The sequence below is a fragment of the Molothrus ater genome, chromosome 8 (assembly GCF_012460135.2).
Source record: "Molothrus ater isolate BHLD 08-10-18 breed brown headed cowbird chromosome 8, BPBGC_Mater_1.1, whole genome shotgun sequence".
Classification (NCBI taxonomy): domain Eukaryota; kingdom Metazoa; phylum Chordata; class Aves; order Passeriformes; family Icteridae; genus Molothrus; species Molothrus ater.
Genome location: NC_050485.2, coordinates 30,306,759 through 30,331,940, shown reverse-complemented (window position 1 = coordinate 30,331,940; position 25,182 = coordinate 30,306,759). Strand labels below are relative to the sequence as shown.

At 42.9% G+C, this 25,182-nt stretch overlaps 2 protein-coding genes across 2 annotated transcripts; one reads left to right on the top strand and one right to left on the bottom strand.

The window, feature by feature from the left end:
- Positions 1–366: 366 nt before the first annotated feature.
- Positions 367–10,450, top strand: SFXN4 (sideroflexin 4). Its single transcript, XM_036385882.1, has 14 exons — positions 367–423; positions 502–567; positions 1,325–1,399; positions 1,779–1,805; positions 1,893–1,947; positions 2,719–2,744; positions 4,158–4,208; positions 4,294–4,359; positions 4,473–4,541; positions 5,833–5,923; positions 7,125–7,240; positions 7,923–8,008; positions 9,080–9,194; positions 10,089–10,450. The coding sequence occupies exons 1-14, from the start codon at positions 385–387 to the stop codon at positions 10,164–10,166; spliced, it is 960 nt and encodes a 319-aa protein (XP_036241775.1). The 5' UTR covers positions 367–384; the 3' UTR covers positions 10,167–10,450.
- A 4,013-nt stretch (positions 10,451–14,463) lies between these two features.
- Positions 14,464–23,667, bottom strand: DENND10 (DENN domain containing 10). The gene is made up of 9 exons (XM_036385902.1): positions 23,604–23,667; positions 22,903–23,099; positions 21,723–21,802; positions 20,081–20,229; positions 19,791–19,902; positions 19,310–19,410; positions 18,105–18,212; positions 17,457–17,551; positions 14,464–16,828 (listed from the first exon to the last, which is right to left on the bottom strand). Exons 1-9 carry the CDS (start codon positions 23,647–23,649, stop codon positions 16,652–16,654), a joined length of 1,065 nt encoding a protein of 354 aa, XP_036241795.1. The 5' UTR covers positions 23,650–23,667; the 3' UTR covers positions 14,464–16,651.
- Between the last annotated feature and the right edge of the window lie 1,515 nt (positions 23,668–25,182).

Here is a 25,182-nt window from a genome sequence, read left to right as displayed (position 1 = left end):
AGGGAAAAGCCCGTGGGACCTTGCCTTGCCTTCCCGGTGTGAAAAACCTGGAAGGCAAGGCAAAAAGTATCCTACATAGCATAGCTTCTATTTTAACATTTTTATAACCTAAAACTCTATTTAACACACTACTTAAGAGAATTAATACAGCATCACTTTCTAACACAACACATATAATATTCATTTTAATATTTGCGAAAAGCCAATACATAAAACACGCATTTTTCACACTGGGGGAAGCCGCTGGAAAGGGAAAGCCCGCGGGGCCGCGGGGCCTCTCCCCAGCGCGCTGCGGGGAGCGGGGCCCCGGCGCGGCGGCTCCGCGGCCGGGCGGAGCGTGCGGCACCGGACCGGGCCCGGCGGCGCTTCCGGTGCCGCGGCTCCATGGACGCCAACCTGCGCTTCTGGAGGGCGGAGGGGCAGGTGGGCACCGCGGCCGGGAGGGGGCACGGGTCCTGTTAGGGAAGGTCCGGAATAACGCCTCCAACGTGTCTCCCTCAGTCTTTCTTCCAGAGGTTTCTCCTCTGGGCGGACGCCTTGGATCCGCTGCTGCTGCTCAAGTCCTCCGTGAGTAGCGCGGGAAGGTCGAGATGAGCGGGCGGCCTGAGGGGCTGTGGCCGGACCGGGGGTGGAATGGGATTGTGAAATCACTGCAGGGCTGCTGAGGAGAAGGAAATTCGTGAGGAATGTAGCGGTGGATGTAATGTTCCGCTGCCTAAAGGGGCGACAAAGAGCTGGGGAGGGGCTTTCGACAAGGGCACGGGTGCTGGGACAAGGGAATGGCTTTAAACTGACAGAGGGGGTTTAGGTTGTGTTGCTGAAAGGAATTCCTCCCTGTGCGAGTCGCAGGTCCTGGCACAGGTGCCCAGAGCAGCTGTGGCTGCCCCTGGATCCCTGGCAGTGCCCAAGGCCAGGCTGGATAGGGCTTGGAGCAGCCTGGGACAGTGGAAGGTGTCCCTGCCCTTGTCAAGGGTGGCACTGGGTGGCTTTAAGGTCCCTTCCAACCCGGAGCATTCCACAGTCCTACAATAAGCAGAAACACACGTGTGTGCACTTCTACTTACATTAACCAAGGGACATTTCTACCCACGGCCATCTCAGCAGCCCTGCTCAGACTGTGCCAGCAGTTGAAATATCCCAATAGTTTAAAAGTTTCTGTGATTATGAATTCATTGTGTCTAGGAGTATTCTTGCTTTCACTGCAAAGAACAGATACATCATTAGCTTCTAGGTTTGTTTTATAGCTGATATATTTCACTTAAAATATTGAAACTGAGGGGGTTTTGTTTGTTTTGTTTTGTTTATTTTTTTTTCTCAAATACAGAATGAAATAAAAAGTACCAGGTTATCAATACTAATCAATGAGAAGACCCTAAGTGAGCCCATACAGAATAATCAGGTATTTTGGACTGCAGTGGAAGTCTTAACATAAGACTTCATATCCATATTTATCCATATTCAATTTATCCATATTCGATTGCTGTTTTATGGTTTAAAATGCTTACTAGTTTTAACTTTTTAAAATAAACCTTCTGCTCTGCCCTAGTGTGTGCTTTGGTGCTGTTACACAGCTCATGGGATGTGCATGCTTTATATTCCACAGGGAGTATATATGGAGAGAAATTTCAGGGGAAGAATATAATTATAAGGATATATAAACATATACACTTTTTGTAAAAGGAAGTGATTAGAAAAAGACATAGAATAAATTTAGAAAGAAGATTTTACCCAACCTCCTCTGAAATTTAATAATTAACCTAATTTTCCAACTGTTGTAGACTAAAAAGGCCTTCTTGCTAAGCCTGGTAAGTTTACAAAATATTTAGATTATTTTTTCCCCCTTATTCAAGTATGGCAAAGATGTTCTAATTTGCTTTTTTTTCCTTTTTAAGTCCAGTGTACATCCTGATACAGACAAGATAATTCCTGTTTTGTTTAGACCTCCAGGTGGGTTCCCTTAAGTGAAATTTTATGTGTTTGACTGAAGCATCAGGGAGGAATAGCTCATGGTGAGCAGCTGCTGTGGTACCACAGTCACACTCTTCTCCACATAGAAAAGCAAGCAGACTCTTCTCTTAGTTGCATTGTTAAATGTGTTGAAGATTGATTGATTTATTCCTATGGTCCTGCTGGGGAATTTCTTCCTGGGATAATCTGCTCATCTAGTTGGAAACACTCTGATCAGTCTCTGCTTCTTGTTGTGCAGAATGAGTTCCCAAATCCCTCCACATTTAACTGTCTGCTGTAATTTAAGTTTTTCCCTTGGTGGCTGCTGGATGAATTTACATTCTGGTGACAGATCAGGTGTGCTTGGGGTTTGTTTAGGCAGCACAGGTTGTTAATCAGAGATAACCACACTGAGGCTGTACTCATTATCTCCTGTGAGCACTCACAACTGTGGCAGCTTCTGTTACACCTCTCTTTTTGAACAGAGGGCTGAACTTGTCTTCAGTTATTTCATTTCCAAGCAGCCCTGGGGAGGGAGGTTCATGAGGGTTCCTTTTGGCTGTGAAATCTGAGCAGGGGTTGTGGCTTCTTGAGCCAGGAGTGAGAGATAAAGCTTAGGGCTGAAGTTAATGGTGATGCTGGGGTTTGTGGGCAGCGTTTTGCTTGGAGATGGAAACAGACAGGGGAAATGAGGGGAATTTTCTGCTCTAGACCATCCACCTACACTCACAGATGTTATTTTTACTGAAATAAAGTTTTCTTTCTTTTTAGCTTTCATGCCTGTAACTCTTCCCTTGGTGAGTAATCATGACAGATGCCAGTGTGCATCCAGCAAGGCTTCCATTTTCCATAGCCAGGGGCTGGAGGGAGGGAATGGAAGTTTTGGGGCTTTATTGTAGCTTCAGCACAAGTTGTTTGAAAGACATCCTTCTTATGGGAAGTAACCAGGAAATCAAGCCCTTAAAGAATCTCCCTGGAAGTCCAAAGCTGTTGGTTACCCTTCTCCAGCAGCATTCCAAGAGACTGTTCGTGTGTGAAGGACAGCTTTCTGATGCAAGGTGAGATCACTCAGCAATGAGAGCAAGGCAAGGTTTGGTCTGTTCAGCCTCAAAAATCTGGAACTGCACGGGGAAGGGGTTGGAACCTTGTGTTCTGTGTCTCAGATCCAGAATATGATTTTTTTTTCTCATCTAGATACGCATTTGCAAGTAGGAAATGGTGTTGTCAGTAAATTACCAAAGATATAAATGGCACCATTTTGTTTCATAAAATTTGTAGCTGTAATCATGTGCTTATTTATTCATTTAGATTCTTTGGGTTTGGGCTTGGCCTATGAGTGTACATCCTGAGTATGTCATTCCATGCAGACATTACAGCATGAACTTACATGGCACTGCTAGAAAGTACAATGAAAGTCTTGATGGCTGTTAAATTCATTAATAACAATAATAAAATTAATAGAAGTACCTATTTTTGATATTTACAGCTTAATGTGCTCTCATAGATGTGGTTAGAGTCAGTGCTGGCATTAATAATAAAGATGGATGATTCGCTAATATTAAACAAATTACTGATCCTTCTCTGAGGCTTTGGAGATTCTCAGCCTTCCTCTTATTCAATATTTTGTATTCTTACCTTGATTGACTCTGGTTTTTTTTGAAAATGTTCCACACCTTGAGATTGAAACCTCAAGAAAGGTTGTGTTTTATTAAAGCTGAAGTGCTTATTCACTGTCTAAATTTGAGAAGTAGCTGAGAATTAACTCCTAAAACCTTTGATCTTAGATCAGTTAGATGTAAGTTAGTGTTCACATCCCCAGCAAAACCAATCTGATCCTTTCTCAATCATTTCTTTAATTAGACTTTTGTTACCTTAGTTATATTATTTGCATCTATTTAAGCTTCACAGGCACAAATGCATTTTTCTTTTGGGTAAGAAAGCACCTTGCTGCAATACTCTTGCACACAATGTTTTACCACTATGTGTCTGTGTTTTATACATGTCTGTGTGCTTTCTATTGAACAGAAAAATGAACATGCCACCTCTGTAACAAGAGAATGTTCCAGGCTGGAACCAGGGTTGATGGCCTTGGGCACTGGCTGGAGCCTTTGACCCTGCTGCCAGTGGTACCTCAGCAGTTCTCCTGGTGCTCCTGCACCAAAAACCTCCACACTCTTCAAACCTCATTTTCTTGTGCATTTTCCTCTTAGGTCATTGTTTCATCTGTTCAGCGCCATGCAAGGCATTCTTTTTTTTGGCAGGTAATTGCCTCTTTCTTTCTACTTTTACAGTTCTTCTAGTCTCAACTCTGAATTCATTTTTTCTTACAATCTCTTGTTTCTGCAGTTTGTGTTTCACACATACACCACAGCATTCACTCTGGTAAATGGAAATGGCACCGCAAAGGCTGAAGTGAGTGTTGATTTTTATTTTTGTAATCATCTTCATTGTGCAGATGCCATTTTGAACTTGATTTGCAAGTGTTCTACAATGTATTTATGCTGTGTGGTTTTTTCTGTCCTTAGGAATACTCACTTCAGCAAAAGCAGCTCTTGCTTGGCTTGGGAGCCATTTCCTATTCAGCCTTTGTTGGTGTAAGTATTTGCTCAATGACTGCTTTCCTAAGAAGCTCTCCTGAGAAGGAGTTGGCACTGAGTGCCACATATCCCTCAGGATATCCACAGTGCCACATATCCCTCAGGATATCCACAGTGCCACATATCCTTCAGGACTCTGCTCTGGTGCACTGCTCTGATGTCCTGCCACAGAACTAGAATAAGGATATTCTCTGATCATGTCAGCCATTATTTTGCTTGGCTTCCCCTGATGCTTCCTCTTGTGTCAATTTCTTTGTTGTTTTGCAAGCTTAGCAAACAGGTGGTGAGAGGAACTGGCCAGTGTTTACAAACACAGGGTGAGCCACTGGGGTGTTGTAGCTGATTTTTGATGCTGTGGAAGAGATCTAACTCCACACAAGTGGTGAGGTCTGCAAGCATCAGTACTGGACGGTGTTTGCTCAAATCCCAGGAACGTAGCCATGAAAATACTGCACTGGATGCAGGGAAATCAGTCTTCCAGAAGGGAGCTGACCCTGTGCTCTCTGCTGGGATAGGAGGTTTTGGTTTCTGGAGTTTGTTACATCAGAATGAGCTCAGGAATTACCATGACACTCATCACAAGTGTAGATGTCTCTGTAATGTCTCTCCTCACCCCCCACACAAAGCAGTGATTTTCATAGGCTTCTGGCAGAAAAATGTGATTGTTCCTTGCTTCTGTTAGAGGGAGTTTCACCTCTGCCCACTGCAGGGCAGAACAGCTGGCCAGGATTGCTCAGGCCTTACAGAAATCTGGGGAGGCAGCCCTGCCTGTGGGCCATCATGGGAGTGCTTCCCTTTGTCCTTCAGAGGAGTCTGAGGGCCAGCTGGTGTCCTGGCCCTTTATTCCTACATGAAACTTCCTGCAAGTGTATTATGGGAATATGGAATTGGGCTGAAACTGCAGAGAAGCAGGAAAAATACAGAAGTAAACCAGATTTCCTGTTTGGGGGAGAGAGGAATGTGTGACACAATGCAGTTGGACGAATGTCCAAGGAATATTAGTCAGAGGTAATTATTTTCTTTTTTCTGTCTCTGTATTCACACTGCTGCTGTCCTCTACATAGTAATGTTGAATGCTTTTTTTATCACATTGTTTTGCATTCTTATCTAAAAGAGTGATTACAAGCACCTTCATTAACTAGAGAAGATGTATATTTTGTTGGAATGTTAAACCAAGGCATTTGTTTATTTTCATAGCTGGTAACCAAGTCACAGATTGATTTTCCTGACCTGTTACACTGAAATGCTGCACATTTTTTCAGTGGCCTGTTTCCTCTCCATGCCTTAGGCTCTCCCTCTTGTCTTCATGAATCGTTACACGTTGAAGAACTCATTAATGCACCTTGTGGTCAGAAAACTGCTGCCTGCTCCTCTGCTTGGTGAGTGGGAACCAACTGTGCACCATGCAGCTGGCCTGAGGGCCATTTGCCTGTCTGACTGTAGAGTTTTCTTACTTTTTGCACAGGTGTGGTCTCTGTTTCTTCTCTGGCTGCCTTTGCTGGTCCCCTCCTTTCTGTGGGGGACAACTCTCACTGGGCAGTGTCCTCGACCTATTTTTTAGTATCAGAGCTGCAGAGCACTCTTGTGAGCTTTGTACACACACCTGAAAGCACCTGGATACATCAGGAGGGCAGTAGCAGTGGCACTGATGTGACCTGGTGTGGCACACGTGTGACACCAGAGTGCGACATCGCTCTGGGAGTGCAGAAAGGGAGACTTGCTCCAGCAGGGTGTTACTAATCCTACAAGGAAAGAGCTGTTCATTACTGCAACAGCTCTACTGCCAGGGTGAAGTTGCACCAGGACAAGTTTAACTATTTAATGTCATTAATTATGTTTCTATTGCCATTTTAGACATTTTTGGCCTTTCTTAGGGAAAAATTGATAAAATGCATCATCTCCTCTGTTGCAAGTTATGTGAGATGCCTACTCAGATCTTTCTGAAGTACATTAGAGGTTTCTGGCTTGTTTCCTTGAAGCAGGTGTTAAATGTGCTTCCATTTTCTTAAATGTAGAGAAAAGCCTGAGGGTAATTGATTAGCGTTAGTCCAGCCATTTGCAAAGTGTCCTCTGGTACACTAATGTCTTTATGGAATAGCTCTACCAAAAACTAATAAAAAGAGCAACCTCTTCTTTCAGGCAAGGTCAGTTTGACAGTCTATGCTCTTCCTTTCAATGTAGGATGCAACCTTTTCTGAAACCCTTTTCCTTTCAGGATTTTGTCATCTATGCTGGATTTTATGCTGAGCAGGACAAAACCTAACCACAACAGAAATCCCTCCACTTTCTCTTAAGACAAAGCACTCATGGTTTGAGCTGGATGGAAATGATTTTAAAGCTCTGAATCCACAATGACAAAGCACCTTTTAGGCCTGAAGCCTTGCAGTCTCTCTCAAGCTTCTGAAACAAAGATTCAAATCTTGAGTAGATTTTCATAGGGCAGTATTTTTTTAACCTGTCAGGTTATTCAGGTTATTGTGAACTGTTGAACTGGAAATGTAAAATGCACATCATTATGGATGGCATTATTGAGGCAGCCCTTTGGGATCTATTAAAGCAAAATCCCCTTTAACCCTGCAGGTTTGACAAGTGCATTTACCGTGGCGATGGTGAGAAGCCCAGAATTTGATAATGGGATAGAAGTGATGGACAGGAATGGCAAGGTTATAGGAGTGTCCAAGAAGGCTGGTGAGAAGGTAGGTGAGGGGGTGCAGAACTTTTTTGACTTGCCTTTCATTCCCTGCTAAGAGCAGAATGTGATGCTGAGAGTAGCTAGGGTTGGATATATTGAATAAGGCTTGGATTAGGTCTCTGGAACCAGGTTATTCCACAACTTCAGTGCCATCAAGGGTTGGCTGCCTCCCCACACCAATATACTGAGGACCAGAGACACTGGCACAGACATTTGTGTTTACTCTGGTCACCTCCAGAAGGAGATAAGACCCTTGGATCTTCTGAAGGAACACCTCAGAGAAAAGTTGTATTGTGGAAACAACTGCATGAGCATAAGGATTTGGGGACAGCTGGAGAGAGAACTTCACATTTAACACAGGCTAGTTAGGATGCCCAGAAGGTATAACCAATTGTATGAAGTTCAGCACAACTTTAAAAAGCAAGTCTTAGCAAAATTATTATCATGGCAGGAAATCTCATTAGTAGTTTCACCTTCTTTTTAAGGAATTTCTCATTCATAAGCAGAGTATTTGCCTCTTAGGTTCCATTTAAGAAAGAATTCCTCTAATAGGTGTTGTTATCCCTCATTAACCTGTTGCTTTAAACCCCAGAGTGTAAGACAAAAAAGCACTCAGGGCAGCAGGCAGTGCTTGAAGCTGCCCAGAACATTCTTTTGACACCACTTGTTTTGCTCTGTCCCTGAAGGCCGTTATGGAAACAGCATTGTCCAGAGCAGTCTTGTTTGGGACAACGTTCTTCCTGCCAGAAGTGCTGATGTACTGTGTGCAGAGGTGAGAGGCACTGCAGGGGCTGGGGGTGCCTGGGCACTGGGACTCTGCTTTTCAGTCTGGCTGTCACCATTTGCCAGGTTTTCCCTTGGGTTTGCAGTATTGCTTGCCTTGGTGGAAGTGGTGATGTGGGAAGTTGCTGTTCAGCTGCTGTGATTCTTGGAGATCATTAAGTGAATCTGGTTATGTCTAACCCATGCTCCAGGGTTTGTAGGAATGAGGTTTTCCTCTCTGCTCCCATGCAGGAAACATGTGTGTGCTCTCCTGACAGGCTCTTTTCCAGCACCTACCTACCTCCAGTTCCCTAATTTAAGATTTGAGTTTCAATGTCTGTATCAAGCTTGTTCATAGCACTTAGCTTAGGTTTGTATTTTTGAAGAGGTAATGTGGCACTTGAATTTGCAATTATAGCTGGATTCCCAACTTCGTAATAGTCTTCCACCTGTTGTAAAACATGTTCTTTCTTTTCAACATTTTAAATCCCTGTATCCTTAGAAGAATACATTGTATGCTTTATGAGAGGGTTCTTAGCTTGCCCTGAGCTTTTTGTCATGTAAATAATACAGGTGGGGATCATCTCTGTCAGGTAATTTGGTATTACCTAAATTGATTCCCTATCAGCTTAAGGGACTCCTGTTACCAGAAGATAAATGCAGATGTAAAATAAAATTTTATATCTATATGTCAAGTCATAAATTTTCGCACAAGGTAAAATAGGGCTGCCCACAGGAACTGAATGTGTAAGGAAAGAGGGTAAGGCAAGAAAAATCTTAATGAAGGAACCTGAGACACTTTAAAGCACTAATGTACTTTCTCTCCTTTTGTCACTTTGATCTTGCTGCTTTTTTTCTTAATGTTGACAATCTGAGCTTGGAAAATGCTGCAGGCAAGCACAAAACCAAGGGGAAGCACAGGAAGTTAAGAGTAAGAACATAGGAAATGAAGTAGGGAAACATCTTTAGATGATAAGCCTAGATTATTACTAATTTCAGTAAAACAGTAGCTAATGCTCTTTGTGTCACTGTCAGGTTATTTTTTAATGTACTGACATACTTGTTTCAATGTCTTGGACAGAGCAAGATTTGTTAAAAATCCTCGTGCTTTGGGTCCTGTGAGGATGTTTGTGATTATGTCAGTCCTAGCAGGGATGCTGCCAGTCTCCTTTAGTATGTTCCCACAGTGTGGGGAGGTAAGTCCTTCACAGGAATTGATTTAAGATTATTGTGACATTAAATCAGCCTTTCAGAACTATGGCCAGCGCTCTGAAGGCCACGTCTAAAAAAAAAATCAACAGGATTCATGTGGTACATCTTAAATGGGGCAGCAGAGAGGCTGCTTGTGAAGGCCCATGTATCAGGCAGAGGCTCACAGGACTTTTGAGGTCTGAGTTGCATTGTGTGTTATTTATATTTACACTTTTCAGTGTAGATTTATCAGACTTTCACAACAGTCCGAAGCAAGCAAGGTCAGGAGAACTAACTCTTGAAATTTTCAGTGGTTTCTTTTATTTGTCTAAACTTTCTGGCATTTTAGTTTTTTGGGTTTTTTTAGATTTCTTCATCTCTTACAAAAACAAAGCAAACTGAACATAAATGAAGGGACTTTTGAGGAATTATGTACTGAGATTAGGGCTGGTTGATGCCCTTTGGGCTTCCCAATTGCTCAGCCCACAGCAGAAGTTCTTCTATGCGTCACCCAAATATATTTACAGCTGGATTGGGTGATCCTAAAGGTCTCTTCACACCTAAATGATTCTGTGATTCTATAGTGAACAGGGATAATGTCACTATTTAAAAAAAATAAGTATTTTTTCCAATATGTGTGCACATGTAGAAAATGTTGGAGGAGAAAAGAAAAGCCCCAAAACAACAAAAAACAACAACAACAAAATCCTTCAAATCCCTAAATAAGAAGAGCCTCAAGTCCCAAATACTGGATGCAGTACTTGAATTTGTGCAAAGTGCAATGGTGTAACAAGGACTTAACATGTCCTTGTTACTCCATTGCACTTTGCACAAACAATGGAGTAACAAGGACTTTCCAGGCCATGGTGGTGCTGATTCCCTTTTCTCCTACATTGCAGATAAAGCGAGCAGACCTTGAACCAGAAATTCTGTCATCTACAGAAGAAACAGAGTTCTTCTACAACAGGGGCATTTAGAGCCTGGCTTTTATACAGAAGTGAAATCCTGAATGCACCACTGGCATTTGGGACTGAATTGTGATTCTGTGTGGCAGAGGTGCCAGATCCAGTGTACGATGGTGAGGCTGTAAAGAGGCAGAACTTGGCAACGTGGCTTTTCCAGCCCAGCCTGGAGGCACATAAACACACCTCAGCTGCTGCTGAGAAGTGCTAGAAAAGCACTGTAATGCAGCCTTTGTCACAAGCTGTGTTCTGTGTTTCCCCAGATGATTGATTTTTAATTAAATGACTGTTGTACGTAAGTTTGTTCTGCTGCTGCAACTTTTGGTGTGCTTCTTTCCAGGAACCCAGCTGGTGAAGGCTTTGACATCAGCACTCCTGTGGGTAAAGTCCAGCTGGTTCTTCTCAGAACACTTTGATGTTCTCAGTGATGTAACAATGCTCCTTTTGAGGATGAGATGTGAGTGAGGCAGCCCTTGAAGTGATATTAGACAAAGCAACCCTGATGGCAACAGAATATTGGTTTAAATTAGTTGTTTAAAAAATGTTCAGGAAATGGGTGACAAATTTGACTACCAGTTAATTCCTGTTTTTCTAAACATCCTTGAAGGAGTTGTGAAGCTTGATGGCCCTTCAGTTTTAGAACTTGGTTTTTATACTGAAGCCATGAGGAGATCCCATGTCTTTCTGACCTTGTGGTGGACATTGAGGAATTCCACTTTAGCAGGTTGGCTGTGTTTATCCAAAGAAAGCAGGTTCTTTTGATATGTGCCATCATTTCTGTATGTGGATCAGTAAGGTGATACATTTTGCTGATCCTATGAAATTATCCTCAGCTGACTGTGAAGAGCTGCAGAAAGAGCTTACAGGAGACTCTGTGATTGTGACATCTTCAGGGATTTTTGAGCCACCTCTGCTACAAACCCTGCCTGTAGTTATTTGATGTGCTGCTAAGGCTGTGTGATGAAATGCACTAAATAATATAAAATTATTGATGTGAAGGTGATTATCACAAGTGCAGCCTTCAAAGTGTGCCATAATTTAACTTAGGCACAATACACAGGTCACTGCTCTGCTGTTGCTGGAGGATTGGATTTCTTTTCACAGTGTGAGGAAAACAATGGTTGCCCAATCTAATCCATCCTACAGGAAGAGAGCAGCATAGAGCAAAGCAAGGAAAAATAGCAGGCCTGGGCTTTTGCAAGAAGAGAATCCTGCTGTGCTTTTGGCACTGAACAAAAGCAGGAAGTTGGGGGTTGAGTTTAATTTCTTGTTTGAGTTCTGCCTTTTCTGAGCCTTCCTCTGACAAGGAAGGGGAAGGTCAGACAAGGGAAGAAGAGAGAGGAGCAGCAGCACATCCTAAGGACCTGGAACTGGAGGGGAACATGCTCTAAAGCTGTTCCAGGAAGACCATATGGATACTGTCTGTAATTGGCAGAGTTTGCACTACTCCACTGGAGAACTGTAGTGAATTTTTAAAGGTCTTTACCTTTAAAAATTGTTGACACCTATGAACTCTGCAGGCTCACTCAGCCTCTGGGGGTGATGTCCTTCAGTACCTGGTAAAATCTCATCAGGGTCAAGAAGATAATTGTGTTGTGTCAGACCAAAGGGTCAGCTGAGCCAAATGTCACCTGCTCATGGCAGGAGGTTAGAACTTCAGGGTCACTTCCAACCCAAACCATTCCATGATTCTAGCACAGGGTCAGGTGGAACAGGCTTGAGCCTCAGCCTGCCTCTCTGGGTGAAGTGTTTGTCTCCTTCCAAAGCTTTAATAACATCTTGCAGTTAAATTATCTAAACCATGTTTCTCTATTCCTATTTCTGTCACATATCAAAGGCAAATGCAGGAGGGGTCTGATTCCACTCTCAGTAAACACTAACAGGCACCACAGTGAAGACCTGCACCTCTCCCCACTCCTTTTTTAAACATAATTTAAGAATGGCTAAAGCAAATGCTAATTACATGAACCAGAGTGGGAACAAGCAAAAAACCCCAAAACCTAAGAGTAGGGCAAAGCCAACAAATAGAAGAGAATATATTGGTGAACTTTGGATTGTCATGGTAACTAGACAAGCTATAAATTCACTGGCAGCACACTTGGATGTTTTAAGCAAATTGATGTCGTTACAACTCCATGAGTAAGGCTTCTGGAATAGGTCTGGTAATAGAGTCTGTTATTACAGCTGCCCCTTCTCAAACTCCACCAGCTCCTTACTGAATACTTGAGCTGAAATTTGCCATATTAAACCCAGCTCACTTAGGGTTATTAAATACCCCTTTCCCCCATTCTCATATATGTTCCTATTGCCCTAACCAGAATTTTCCAGAAGAGGAAGGCAGGTGCCTGCCATTTAAATTGTCAGCCTGGCTGACTCAGCTGCTTCCCAAATCAGGGCAGGGAAATGACATTGCTAAAAGGGCCCTGGCATCCTCAGCCTTGAACCAGTCCCTGAGATGAGAACTGCCAGGAGCAGACACCTGGTAGTCCAGAGATACAAGTCAGGGAACAAGACTGGGACAAACAGCAAAGCAGCATGTTTGAGGGACCTGGGAAGAGGAAACCTTCCCCTTTGTAATGTGGAATAAATTAACAACATACCAGCCCAAGGCAGGCCTGAATCCTGCCTTAGCTGGCCCTGGTGTTAAGTGACAGTGCATTAGTGGTGGAACCAGTTTAAGTTGTGGCGAATAACAGATGGAAGCTTTCAGCTTCAAGGAAAACAGAAGCCTTAGTACAGTACAAGATGCTGTGCCTCACCCACTCAGCTTGTCATCTTGAAATGTAGGAAAATCCACTGAGGCTTTCAGGCCCCTTTAATGTAGCTTAAAAAAAAAAAAAATCAGCCACTCCCATGTTAAGAAATAGTGAGATCAAAGCCTTTCTCAGCTGGAGCTGTGTCCCTGCTTTACCCCCAGGCCTGTAACCCAGCCATGCCACTTTTCCCCACATGCTGGGAGGGAGGAAGGGAGGAAGGGAGGAAGGGAGGGAGGGAGGGAGGGAGGGAGGGAGGGAGGAGGAAGGAAGGAAGGAAGGAAGGAAGGAAGGAAGGAAGGAAGGAAGGAAGGAAGGAAGGAAGGAAGGAAGGAAGGAAGGAAGGAAGGAAGGAAGGAAGGAAGGAAGGAAGGAAGGAAGGAAGGAAGGAAGGAAGGAAGGAAGGAAGGAAGGGCACAGGGAGGGAGTCCTGCACTGCAGCTCCTTCCCTGTCAGACAGCAAACACCACGTGCTGCACGGTGGCACTCAGGAAGGAGCTGCTGGCCAGCTTTGGAGTCTCCTATCCCACATCACTCAGCTGCTCCAAGGAATGACTTCACCTGACCAGAGATGCTCTGACTCAGACTCCAGCCAGCTGCCTAGGGAAGGGTGTAAGGCACTATGAGGCAGCTGGGAACTCCCTGCACTGAGCTTTATGGCTTTTTTTTATCAAGAAATGGAGCTGCTTCAACTGCCATCTCACACCACACAATGAACAAATCCTCTGTAGCCATTTCAGGAGCAGTCAGAGGCTGAAGGCAGAAGCAGCCAGGATGCTTAAGATGTCCCATGTCAAGTTTTTCCAGGTTGAACAGCATTAGACTGCTCTCCATGGAACATTCCCCCTTCACACATTTGCCTGCAGGGAAACAGGGCAGGGCAGCTCCTACCAGGAACTAAAAGCCCAGGGATGAAAGCAGTCAAGCAAGTAACCCAATTTACTCAGCAAAATCTCAACTGCAGGGTCTGAGTGTTTATTCTGCTTCCCTTTCCAAGCCTCTGTCCTGCTCACTCTTTACCTTCCAATTTCTGCAAATGTAGTGGAGATGTTATGGTGCAGGAACCATTCACCATTTTGTATTTCTCCAAGAACAGAAAGGTAGTAAGATGAAAAGGTTTGAATAAAAATTCCATTTGAAATGGCCTCTGCCTCTAGGAGGAAGAAAGGATGGCATCTGACTGCAAAAGAGAACTGCACCCACAGCCTGCTTGTGTGCATCCTGGGAAAGGGAAGCAAGAAATAAGTAGAACTATTTTCCTGTCCTGACCTTGCAAATTTTTCTGTTTTATTTTAAACATTTTTGAAAAGAAACAGTGTCTAAAGTCAGTAAGAAAATGCAAGAACATTAAGACAATCCTTTGAACTCACTGAAGCTGAGAGAGGCCAATAAATCTTGTACAGTGCTGATGATAAAATCAGCAATGACAGAAGTGTTTGAACATTTCCAACCTAAAGCCCAAACCATAGCTCAATCCCAGTATTGCAAAATTAAGAGCTAAGGCCTGTGGCTCCATGGTCACAACTATTCAAAAATAAATCTACATAAATGAAAGGGCAGACTGTTCAGGAATTTTTTAATAGGCATAAGCATGCTATGAGTCCAGTTCCTTAAGTGCAAAATCGTATTTCATCTGTGTTGCACAAACGGCAGGAGATCTAATACAACACTGAGATTTTCAACTGAAACATTTCCAGAACAGAAATCAAAACAGGCATTCAAGGTTTAGTTTGCAATTGAGCTCCTCTGCTTTGTGTGGTTGTCTGTAGATATGCCTTAAGGCAGTTTGTTAATAAGGAAAATGGGAATTTCTTCTCGCTTACACTGTGGTGTTAAGACAGCTGGCTGAAGCAGGTTCAGATTTTCCTTGGTGAAAGAATTCCATTTCAGTGGACTTTAAAGTAGGTCCTGAATAGAAATTTCAGCATAGTTTTGCAGTTCTTCTAATCTGACTGTTTTACAGGCCCCAAAACAGCAATATTAAAGAAGCAGCAATATTAAAGAACCATTAACAAAAACCATGAATGGTCAAATGGGGAAAAAAGCTGTAGAGCACTCACAGGTAAACCAAGGCAGTTGCAGTATTTTTCTCAGAAGTTAAAATTACATGCTACTGTGATCAGAATTTAAACTTCAGACTAAGTGTTTAAAGCAGAATTTTAGACCCCTGAAAATAGGGGACTGTTCTGAAGCACTTTCATTTCCTGACTGTAATAACCACTCATTGTATACACAGATGCCACATTCCTTAATCACATTCTAAAATAGATTTCCTTAGGGTATCACACACAGCAGAAGGACAATTCTTTCTCACAGAGTTATTGATGAACTCTACCAGTTTCAGAATAGGAAACATCCAATTATTTAACAATATAAATACTGGTTACTAAAGTTTTAATCATAAGTATAAAATCTCTATGTAAAACCAGATGCTACAGCCTATCTGTACAAAGGTCAGGAAAAAGGTTATTTTTTTCTTGTAACAAAGTGCTACTGCAGAATTGACTGATTTGTTGTGGACATTTCTGAACAAATACAGATTGTTTGGCTCAGAGCATTTCCTTACATACTCTAAATTCTTCTCAGAAGATTGTAAAGCAGTTAGTTTCAGACTGCTCAGTAAAAAAAAAAAACCAAACAAAAAACCAATAACAAACAATCAAAAAAACCCATTCTTGAGTTATGGCTGTGCAACCAAACAAGTAGACAAATTTTAATTTTCTCTAATCTCTTTCCTAGTTTCAGTATGACTTGAGAAGTTTCCATCTAGATTTAATTTACACAGAGCACCATCAGACAGTACCTGTGTTCCAGCTCCAGTCATTCAAGAAGCTGCTGCTCTTCCTGTGCCACCTGGCCATTTGAGCATTCCTGGTGCATAAGGCTTTGACTCATCTGAATTTCTGTCACGTGGATCAGGAATGAATGGCCAGGCAGGTCTCTTCTCAGCTGAGAGCCCCAACAACTTCTCCAATGACTCCAGCTGTAAGGCAGCACTTGTCCATGACCCCCCTAGGAAGCCCCAGTCCAAGCACAGTAATCCTGTATCTTAACCCTCCACCAGAGGCATGGGATGGAGTGAAAGGGAGAAAACCTCTAAGGCAAGAGTCCCAAAGAGGTGCTCAACTCACACCTGAGCTTCAAAATATCCCTTCCTTTTCATACTAAGGCTACCCATCAGATTTTCCCAGACATCCTTTATTCACACCTAGACACTTTCAAGTAGAAAGAGAGAACTTGTCCATTTATTTGGGATTTCCAGGTACCAGGCAGTCCAGAGCAAGAGCAGCATCTGACACCAGGCTGGCATCCCTGGAAGCCCAGGAGGAGCACTCAGAGCAGCTGCATGTTCAGGGTGTCCTGTGCAGAGATCAGCACATCCCAGCTGTGCTGCAGCCGTGTTCCAGACAAGTTAGAGCCTCTGGAGTGTGCAGGACAAACAGCCACTACACTGATGGACACACAGCCTGGACACACTGGCCTGTGCTACTTGTATATCCACTCACTTTGTGGGGTGAAATACAGGAGCCACAGGTACACAGTTAGAGTTGGGGGAGATAATGACACCAGGAATGTTCCCAAATATGTCTCCATATGTTCCCAGTCAAGCTCCAATATTCTGCATTACATCAGTAACTAGGACAGTGACTCATACCTTTACTTTTCATATAAAATACCAGGCATACCTATCTGGATGGCAGAGACAGCTTTTTCAGAATTGGTCCATAACACTGCAGTGCATCAAAATCAGATTTTGAGCATTTGTTCAGCAGCTGCTAAATGAAAAAGAAAGTTTTCTGTGGCTGGTGGAAATCGCTTTTGTTTCAGGGCCTCAGCATTAAGGGTTGGTTTTTCATTGCCATCAGAAACTTCAGTAAGTGAGGCTAAAGTAGCCAAGATTTCTTTTGTCTTCAGAGAAATGTCCTTAAGGAACAGAAAAACAAGCAACATGAATATAGTATTAGGTATTAAAAGGTTTGCACATGCACTTACAACAAGAAAAGGAAGCAATGGTAAATAAAGAGCTCACATAAAATAAAGACCCCACTTGTAACAGTTCTTCAGCCTGCTCTTGTGCCATATTGGATAAAGGAAGCACAATCCCTCCTCTCCTGACCTTACTGAGCTCTGTGACCAAGTCACTCAGTTGTGAAATGTCTAATATTAAATGGGAGAGGGAGTGATAAAATGCCATCATCTTAAAAATCAGGTTTTATAGGTAAGAAGCCATATTTAGCAGGACCTTTTCAAGGTATTGCCAATACTATTGCCAAAGCATTGAGCAAAATCCATGCCTTGTGGACTGAAACTGGGAAACCATTCTTAAAATCAATGGAATTTCTGAACTTTCTTCAGCAATGTAGTTACCCAAGAGATAATATAAACTAAGTAAGTTATCCTTAAAAACCTGCATGATAAATAAAAATGCTCATTTGTAAAAAGGTAGAAGGTAGAAGAGACTGACTGATTCAGTGCCACTCTTCCTCCTACTCCCTCCTTCTGCCAAGATTCAGCAATAGAAGTTAATTAGATTGAAAAATAAAATATTAACCTTAATGACTTGGCTGTCTGATTTATCTGGATCTTCTGCAGATTGAACAATTAGTTGTCCAATTTCTTTGTGAAGTTTTCCCATTGTCATTGCCTCTGTGTAAGAAAAAAACAAAACACCACACATAAAATCACCTTCTTTGTGATACCTAGAAATAAATATGGGTAACACACCAAACTGAGGAATCTTTTCATGACTGCCATTTGAAATCTGTTGATAAAGGCAAAAACCTTGTATCAACAGCCAGTACCTCTGAAGTGGCCCAAAGCAGTGATAAGGAGCAGCAAGATGATAAGCAACATAAAAGGTTTTCTTTCAAATAATCCCCAGTCTTCAAGTATTTAGTGCCATGATTTCCAAAAAACCCATGTAGTATCTCTCCATTCAGGTGAAAGTCTTTTCCATGTCTAACATGGATGTGAAGAAATCTCAATTGTGCATTTGTTGGAAAACAAAGAACATCTCTGTACAAATTCCAACTTTAACCACTCTTCCAGGGTGGCAATAAAATAAAGACAGAAACTTACATACTGACTTTTCAAAACCTGGATAGAAGAAGGATCAAGACTGACCTACAGCAAGGTTGAGCAATTACTGTCAAGTCTGGAATAAACTGCCTCTAAATCCAAAATATAAAGAGCAACCAACCTTTTACTACAGGTGAAACTGTAATCTCACTGTCTGCCAAATTCACATAGACATCATAGAGGTCTGATCTACTGCTCACTTCAGAGTCTGTAAATCCAGCGATGTACCCTAGAGCACAGAATTGAGCAAGATTAGGATCTTCAGAAACAGAATCAAAAACCACAGTCCTAAAGTCTGTTCTAAGAGTAGCTGACACAATACCCACTGGACCCAAGAGGCTGCTCTCTTGATGTTATCAGTCATTCCACAAGTGCTCAGCAGATGCTTCATTTCCAAGGAGCTTAAAAATGAATTTCTAAAACTGCCTTGAGCATGGATTAACTGCTAACACTACAGCAATATCACCAAGTTACCAATCTGACATTTTAAACTCTCTTCCTCCCTTCCTACTAAAATTACTCATTTGTAACTTTCTCATTACATTCTCAAAATCTCCACTCTGGAGCTTCTTGTCACAAAGTCCAATTAGACTGGAAGAGAGGAATAAACCCAGCAGATTTGCTTATTTATAGAATGTCAGCTGAGCAAATTGGAGCAGTTTTTTCTCCATGGAAGGTGCTTAGTGAGCTGTAGAAATGCTGAAGATGAGTAGTCTCCTTGCTCATATTCTGTATAAAGAATCCTCTTAATGGCCACATGATGTGTCACAGTAACCTCTGCATAAAGCTTGGGCCTGTTCCTGGATTATGCATTAAGCACTGTGCACACACAGCACTGTGTCACACAGAGCAAACTCCTACAGGTAAAGTTTACCTGTGCTTAGGAGCCTCAGACTTCACTGACATCAAAATAGAAGTCCGGGACTTCAGAGTGAGGAATTTAAAAAAAAAACATTCTGTTATTAGTCATGTGTAGAAGCTGGGAAAAAAATGTTGCTTATCTAAGTGAGCTGGTTCTGTACAGCAGGAAGACTTTTAATCCCTCCAATCTAAGCATCAAAGAAGTCTCAAGGCTGCTTTGCATCTGTGATTAGAGATAGACTGATGTGGATCCACCCAAAGCCACCAGATTAACTAATTATCTTCCCATATACTTGTTTAGCTGATTTACCTTTTCCAAAGAATATTATGTTTAACTTTGATCAATAGCATTAATAGCAAAATAACCTTTTTTTTTCCCTCCAAAGTTCCCTGGTGCAAAACTTTGCAGCAACAGAAGCTGAAAATGAATTTTCCTGGTATTTTTGATTAAGAAATCATCTCTACCTGTGCAGGCTTTTAAGGCTTCCAGTTCCTCCTCATTTAGATGCACATATGAATGAAGAATTGACCAGTCTTGTCGATGCCACACTAAAGCAGGCAAAGTCCTAGGGAGATCAGGGTGCAACTTGAGACACAGTACATTTTTACTTAGAGTAACTAAAGCTTCACACTAAAAACTGCATGTCATGAAAAAGAACAATTATCACTAGGTCCCATTTAGGGGGTGTGTATATTTATATATATTTATATACTTATTTTTATATGAATTGTAGAAATTTCACCTATCAGTGCAAGCAGAGTTTATCACTCATTCCACCATTAAATTTCTCTGAGTTGAGCTAAACCTTAAGAGGGATTCAACAGAATTTTTATGAAGAAGAGGTTTAATTTTTTTTTCTTTAAAATACAGGATTTTTTCTCAATGAAGGTTCAAAATTTGTTGGACTTCTGGGGGTGGGTGGGAAGGAATGAATTGATAAAGTACCTGGTAAATTCCTGGATAGCTTCTATTCTAGGATGGTACACTACTATTCTCTTCTTTAACATCAGTGCAGTATACAAAATAACTGTTTCCATTCCAAACTGAGACACTATATCTAGAAGAAAGAGGGAATTATTTTATAGAAGATATTTATGCTGATATTATTTTTTGAAGAAGCTTAATAATAACAGCACAAGTAACAGTGTCAGCAGAGTTTACTTGAAGCATAAATGAAAACAAGGTTGTATTTTAGGCTGAAAGAAATCAGAGTAGAGACTCTGGCAGAGATTAACCTTTGATGGAGCCAGCAAGGTAAGCCTTCCGAGCATCAAAGTCCTTGCTGAGGAAAGATCCATTTTCTTCACTTTGGCAGATGCCCTTTGTGAGGACTGCAATGTAACTCTCCATCATTTTAACTGGACTTCCATGCTTCAGGTAGATCCTGGGTGAAAAGGAGAGAGGCTGCTATTTTAACTGTAATCAGTGCACCAATATATAGATATATATTAAAAATCAGTAGCATAAATAGCAATATTGCTGGCAATAATTCCAATTCTGGACACCTGGGTGAGGTTTTAAATACTAAACTAGAAGTCTTCCAACATACACACAAACACATCTGTCTTTTAGAATTTTTATTTATGTATTTTTATTCCAGCTTTCTATTTTATGAATGAACCAGCATGGACTAAGATAGAAACACACCGCAAAGGTGCAGGTAGCTGTCCAGACAAAGGATTCTTTGTAGACTTGGAAGGTGTCTGCTTAATGAAAAGCAACTACCACAGTAACTCCTGTTATTACATGCAGACTATGACTAGGTAGTTTTTAATTTTTCATCCAAGTATCTTTTGCCATTCTTCTGTACTCTTTACTAAATGATGAAAGAAAAATATAAACATGTCCTTGATACTCAATAAAAGCCCAAAATGACACAGAGGAAGCACAGCCTGAGAGAACCATGTATTGTCAGCTGTCTTCCAGAAGCAGAGACACTGTAACCTCTTTTACAGGTTAGGATATTTCAGGAATAGCACTGAAGCTGTCAACTACACATTTTCCATGGCAGCTATAGAACAAAACAACATCACATCTGAAACTCAATTATTACCACACTTAGAAGAATCCATTCTAGATTTGAAAGGAAGTATTAGCTGGTAAGTCAGCAGAAATGTGATCCACGGTGAATCTGAGTATTTCATGTATCACCAAAAAAGAACACATCTCAGTTTTTCAGTACCCTGCAGAACTGATAAGTCTGAAAGCATTTCCAAGTCTGCCTTATATATAGTAAGCCCCAAGAGCACAATAACTTCACAACTGCATCCAATGAGCTGCAAAATCTCAGAGAATACTCTTGGTATCAAGAACTGGGACTGAACTAATTAGGAAACTGAAGGAAAAGCAAAAGAAGAAGCAGAGAGAGAAAGCAAGAGAATGGGGACGTGAAGGGAAGTGAGTAAACAGGACAAGGAAATGAGAAGAGGTTTTTAGGTTGGAACAGGGCTCTCACTTCCCCATAGGAAAAGCAAAACCATCCCTGGGTGCTGTGCTTAGCTCAGAGGAGCTGCAAGCAGCACTGACAAAGATATTGTGGAGGGATACAAGTCATTCACCCTCCACAGGGTGATCTTTAAGTCCAGCACTGACATCTTCCCAATCATTTACACTTTTTAAAATATACTCTCAGAGAAATGTGTGAGGGTGGTGGTGGTGTGTGTCTGGAGAAGACACAGATTAAAACCCAATGAACATCTGACATTCACCCAACACTTTCTGTACATGACAGCTCAAATCAAGGATTTTTATAATCTGATTTCCTTTGTAGGACTGAGTTTCCAGCAATTTGTTTGAACAAATGCAACACAATGCATTGAACCTTTTGCTTTGGCAAGATCTAAGCATGCAGAACCTCAGGCCAGCTTTTATACAGACCTGCAGAGGATCCTGGTGAAGGCTGCATATTTCTCTGGGTTGAAGTCTTTGGCTGTCAGGACAATGGAGAAGTGGGTCACCTGCACATGACACAGGCACAGAAACACACAGAGCTCAGTCAATGACCCCACAGGAACAGCCTTGGTCACTTCACTGTCAAGCTCCAAGCTCCTAACTGCAGGAATGGCCTGGACAGAGGACTTCTGATGTGACTCAGCTCTAGTACAGTCTATCTTCTGCTTAACCTACACACAAGAGTTGCTTTCTCTAACCTCATGAGGTTATTAAAAAACAGAAAGGCATTTTCCTTCCCCATAGCAGGGAGGAAACTTCCAGAATTTGTTGCCAAAGGAGGCTATGGAGGCAGAGAGCATCAACATATTTAGAAAGAAACTGGAAAAAACTACACAGACAGCAGGCCCACAAACAGAACTGCTCTAACTTCCTCAATCAAATGATTGTGGGGTGGGACAGTACAAGACTGGAAGTCTGCAGACAATGACCAGGCTCATGTGTCCTCCTGAAATAGCATCTCCCACTGCACCTATTGAAGACAGCACTGTGACATTCATTTTATTTTTACTTCATGGGAAATATAAACTTGGAGTGAGGAAAGGCAAGCAACATTCTGCTGTGGGCATACAAAATTACCATGTTATCTTTCTACTTAACAACATAGCATGAAACATGAAAATTTAATAGACTTAACCAAAGTTTAATGATTTCTATAACAGGGAAAAGATAGAAGATACAACTATATTTGCTGTCTTCCAGTAATAAATGCAGTGGAAAAGGAAGTACCTACATAACTCAATCCTTTGGGGAAAAATGGCAGCAGGTTCTATAGGAACAAGACTCTGGACACTATGAAACAAACTCCACAGAGAGAAAAAAAAATGCTGAACTTGAAATGCAAATTAACTTGAAACAGCAGCATGAAATAGCATTTGTATGTTAACACAAAGAATTGGGTAATGAGTATCTCCATCATTCTGCAATTCCATGTCCTGGTGACAAATGAAATGCAGACTAGCTGGACACCTGGACAGAGCTGCATCTGTGAGCGCACAACACCTTGAATCCCTTCTCATTTCTCTCCATGAGAAAACACTGCTTAACCCACAGAGAACTCTGCAGAAGCCCTCCCTGCATTCTGCTGAAAAACCCCACCAAGCCATACCTTCTTCAAGGCTGGAGAATCTTGAACTTCTACCGTCGTGATGTAGAACCAAGACCTTTTATACTGGCCGAACACAAACGTATGGAGCAATTTGTTTTCATCCGTAAGGCAGCACTTCCGCAGCAGCAGAGTCCTCAGTTCCGCTGTTACTGACGGATAACACCAAACCCACAAAGCATCTCCGTTGGTGTCTTTTTCTATGGTGGAAAGATGTTCACTGTGAGAATGCCAAACAGCAGCAAGGAAGTAAATTGATGGGTTAATCAGGTTTGCTTCCTGGAATCAGATTAAAATTCCACCTTACCCTGACCCTAGACATCTAGTTCTGCCACTACGGTTCAAGCCTTAAGGCAGGAATTCTGACATGGGTTTTATTTTTTAAAATATTAATAAATCTCTATTCTTGACCTGCTCCACGAGGTCAAAGTTTGAATGCACATTCAACATGAGCACGGTATGGAGGGACAAGCACCCGGACCAGCTCATTTATGATTTTCCCTATTTCTGATTTCGCAACACCAACCTCGGAAGCCGCGAATTTCAGACACTTCGGCCGAGTTGTGCACGGCTGAGCTCCGCAACAGGCAGAGCCGGCACGGCACCGCCCGGGCCCGCGGCCTCAGCGCGGCGGGCCCCGGTACCGCGGCGGCCCCGGTACCGCCCCAGCCCGGTTCCCCCGGCCCGGCTGCCCCGGCCCTCACCGATCAGCCCCACGGCCCGCAGCAGCTGCGCCTCCGGCTCTGCCATCTTCGCTCCGCCGCCTTCCGCCCGCCCGGCTCCGCTCCACCCTCACGGCCCCGCTCCGCCCCTCCGCCATTTACTGAGCGCTCCCTGCGGCTTCCTCCTCAGGGACCCGCCCGCCCTGTTCTCCGGCGGGAACCGGGGAAAAATGGGCCTTTTTGTTGTCTGCGTAAGAGAATCGCTGGGTAGTTCAGGTTGGAAGGGACCGTGGAGCTCAGCCGGTGCCACCGCCGTGCTGAAGCAGGTCCCCAGAGCACGGCACTCGGGAGCGTGTCCAGACGGCTTCTGGACACCTCCAGGGAGGGAGACTCCAAACCTTCCGTGGGCAGCGTCCCGGTGTGGGATCACTGCACAATACAGGCGGAATTGCGTGTGTTTCTGCCTGCTGCCTCTTATCCTATTGCTGGACACCCCCTGGTCCATCTGACACGTCCCTTCAGACAGTGACAGACATGGATGAGATCCCTGTCTCTCTCCAGGCTGAACAGACCCAGCTCCCTCAGCCTTTCCCCAAAAAGGAAGAGCTCCAGTGCCATCATCATCTCCGCAGCCCTCTGTAAGCCATGGGGCACAGTTGATGTGAAATGTTACACAAAAGGAGTTAATGTGAAATGTTACACAAAAGGGGGGCGGCCCTGCTGCCAACCACCTCCTGAAGTCACGGCCAGGAGCTGTAACCCTGAGTAACCCAAAACACAGATATTCCTGTGTTTCCACACAACATGGATAAAGGCTGGCTCCTGCCCAAGTGGGGACTGAGCAGTGTGAGGAACAGTCATGGAAGCAGAACAACTATTCCCGAGGAACTCCATGCAGCAGCAAGTTTATTGAGAATGTAAATCTCATTTGCAAGAATGTAATGTCATTTGCAAGTTTGGATGAACAGTGGCACCTGAACATTGGACTCCATGTTAAAGACTTAAGGGTCTTTTTCAACCTAAATGATTCTAGGACTACCATGATACTGATTAGGAGAAGAAACTTCTGGAATAACTGAGATAACTAGAGGAGCATCAGAAGCTGATAAAAAACGTGTGAATTTCTGGGAGAGGCCAGGCCTGTCACAGCCTGGCTAGGGAACACACTAAAGGGCAGCTTGCCATATGATTTTCATGAAGTCATCAAGTACACACATTAGGAGGAAGAGACAATACAAAATTGTTGTGATCCCAGCCTGGAGGGCTTTTAGAGATCCAAAAACATGGAGTGGGCTGCCCAATAGCAAACCCAGCAATAAATACCAGGCAGAACACCTGCAGTCCCCATGAGAGCACAGCTACCCCCATGACAAGGCTGCAGGGATAGTCACTGGCTCCGGTGACATGGGCACAGCTGCCCCACCTCGACCTCAGATTGTCACCCGACAGACTTTTATGAACACAAGAAAAGCACTTGTTCAGCACTATAAATACCTTAGTGGTGACTCTACTTAATGCAGACCATAGTAAAATACACGTCTGTCATGGTTTAGGAACAGAATTCCCCAATTTAGTGTTTCCACTGAAACACCCCAGACCACGCACCACTCGCTCACGCCCT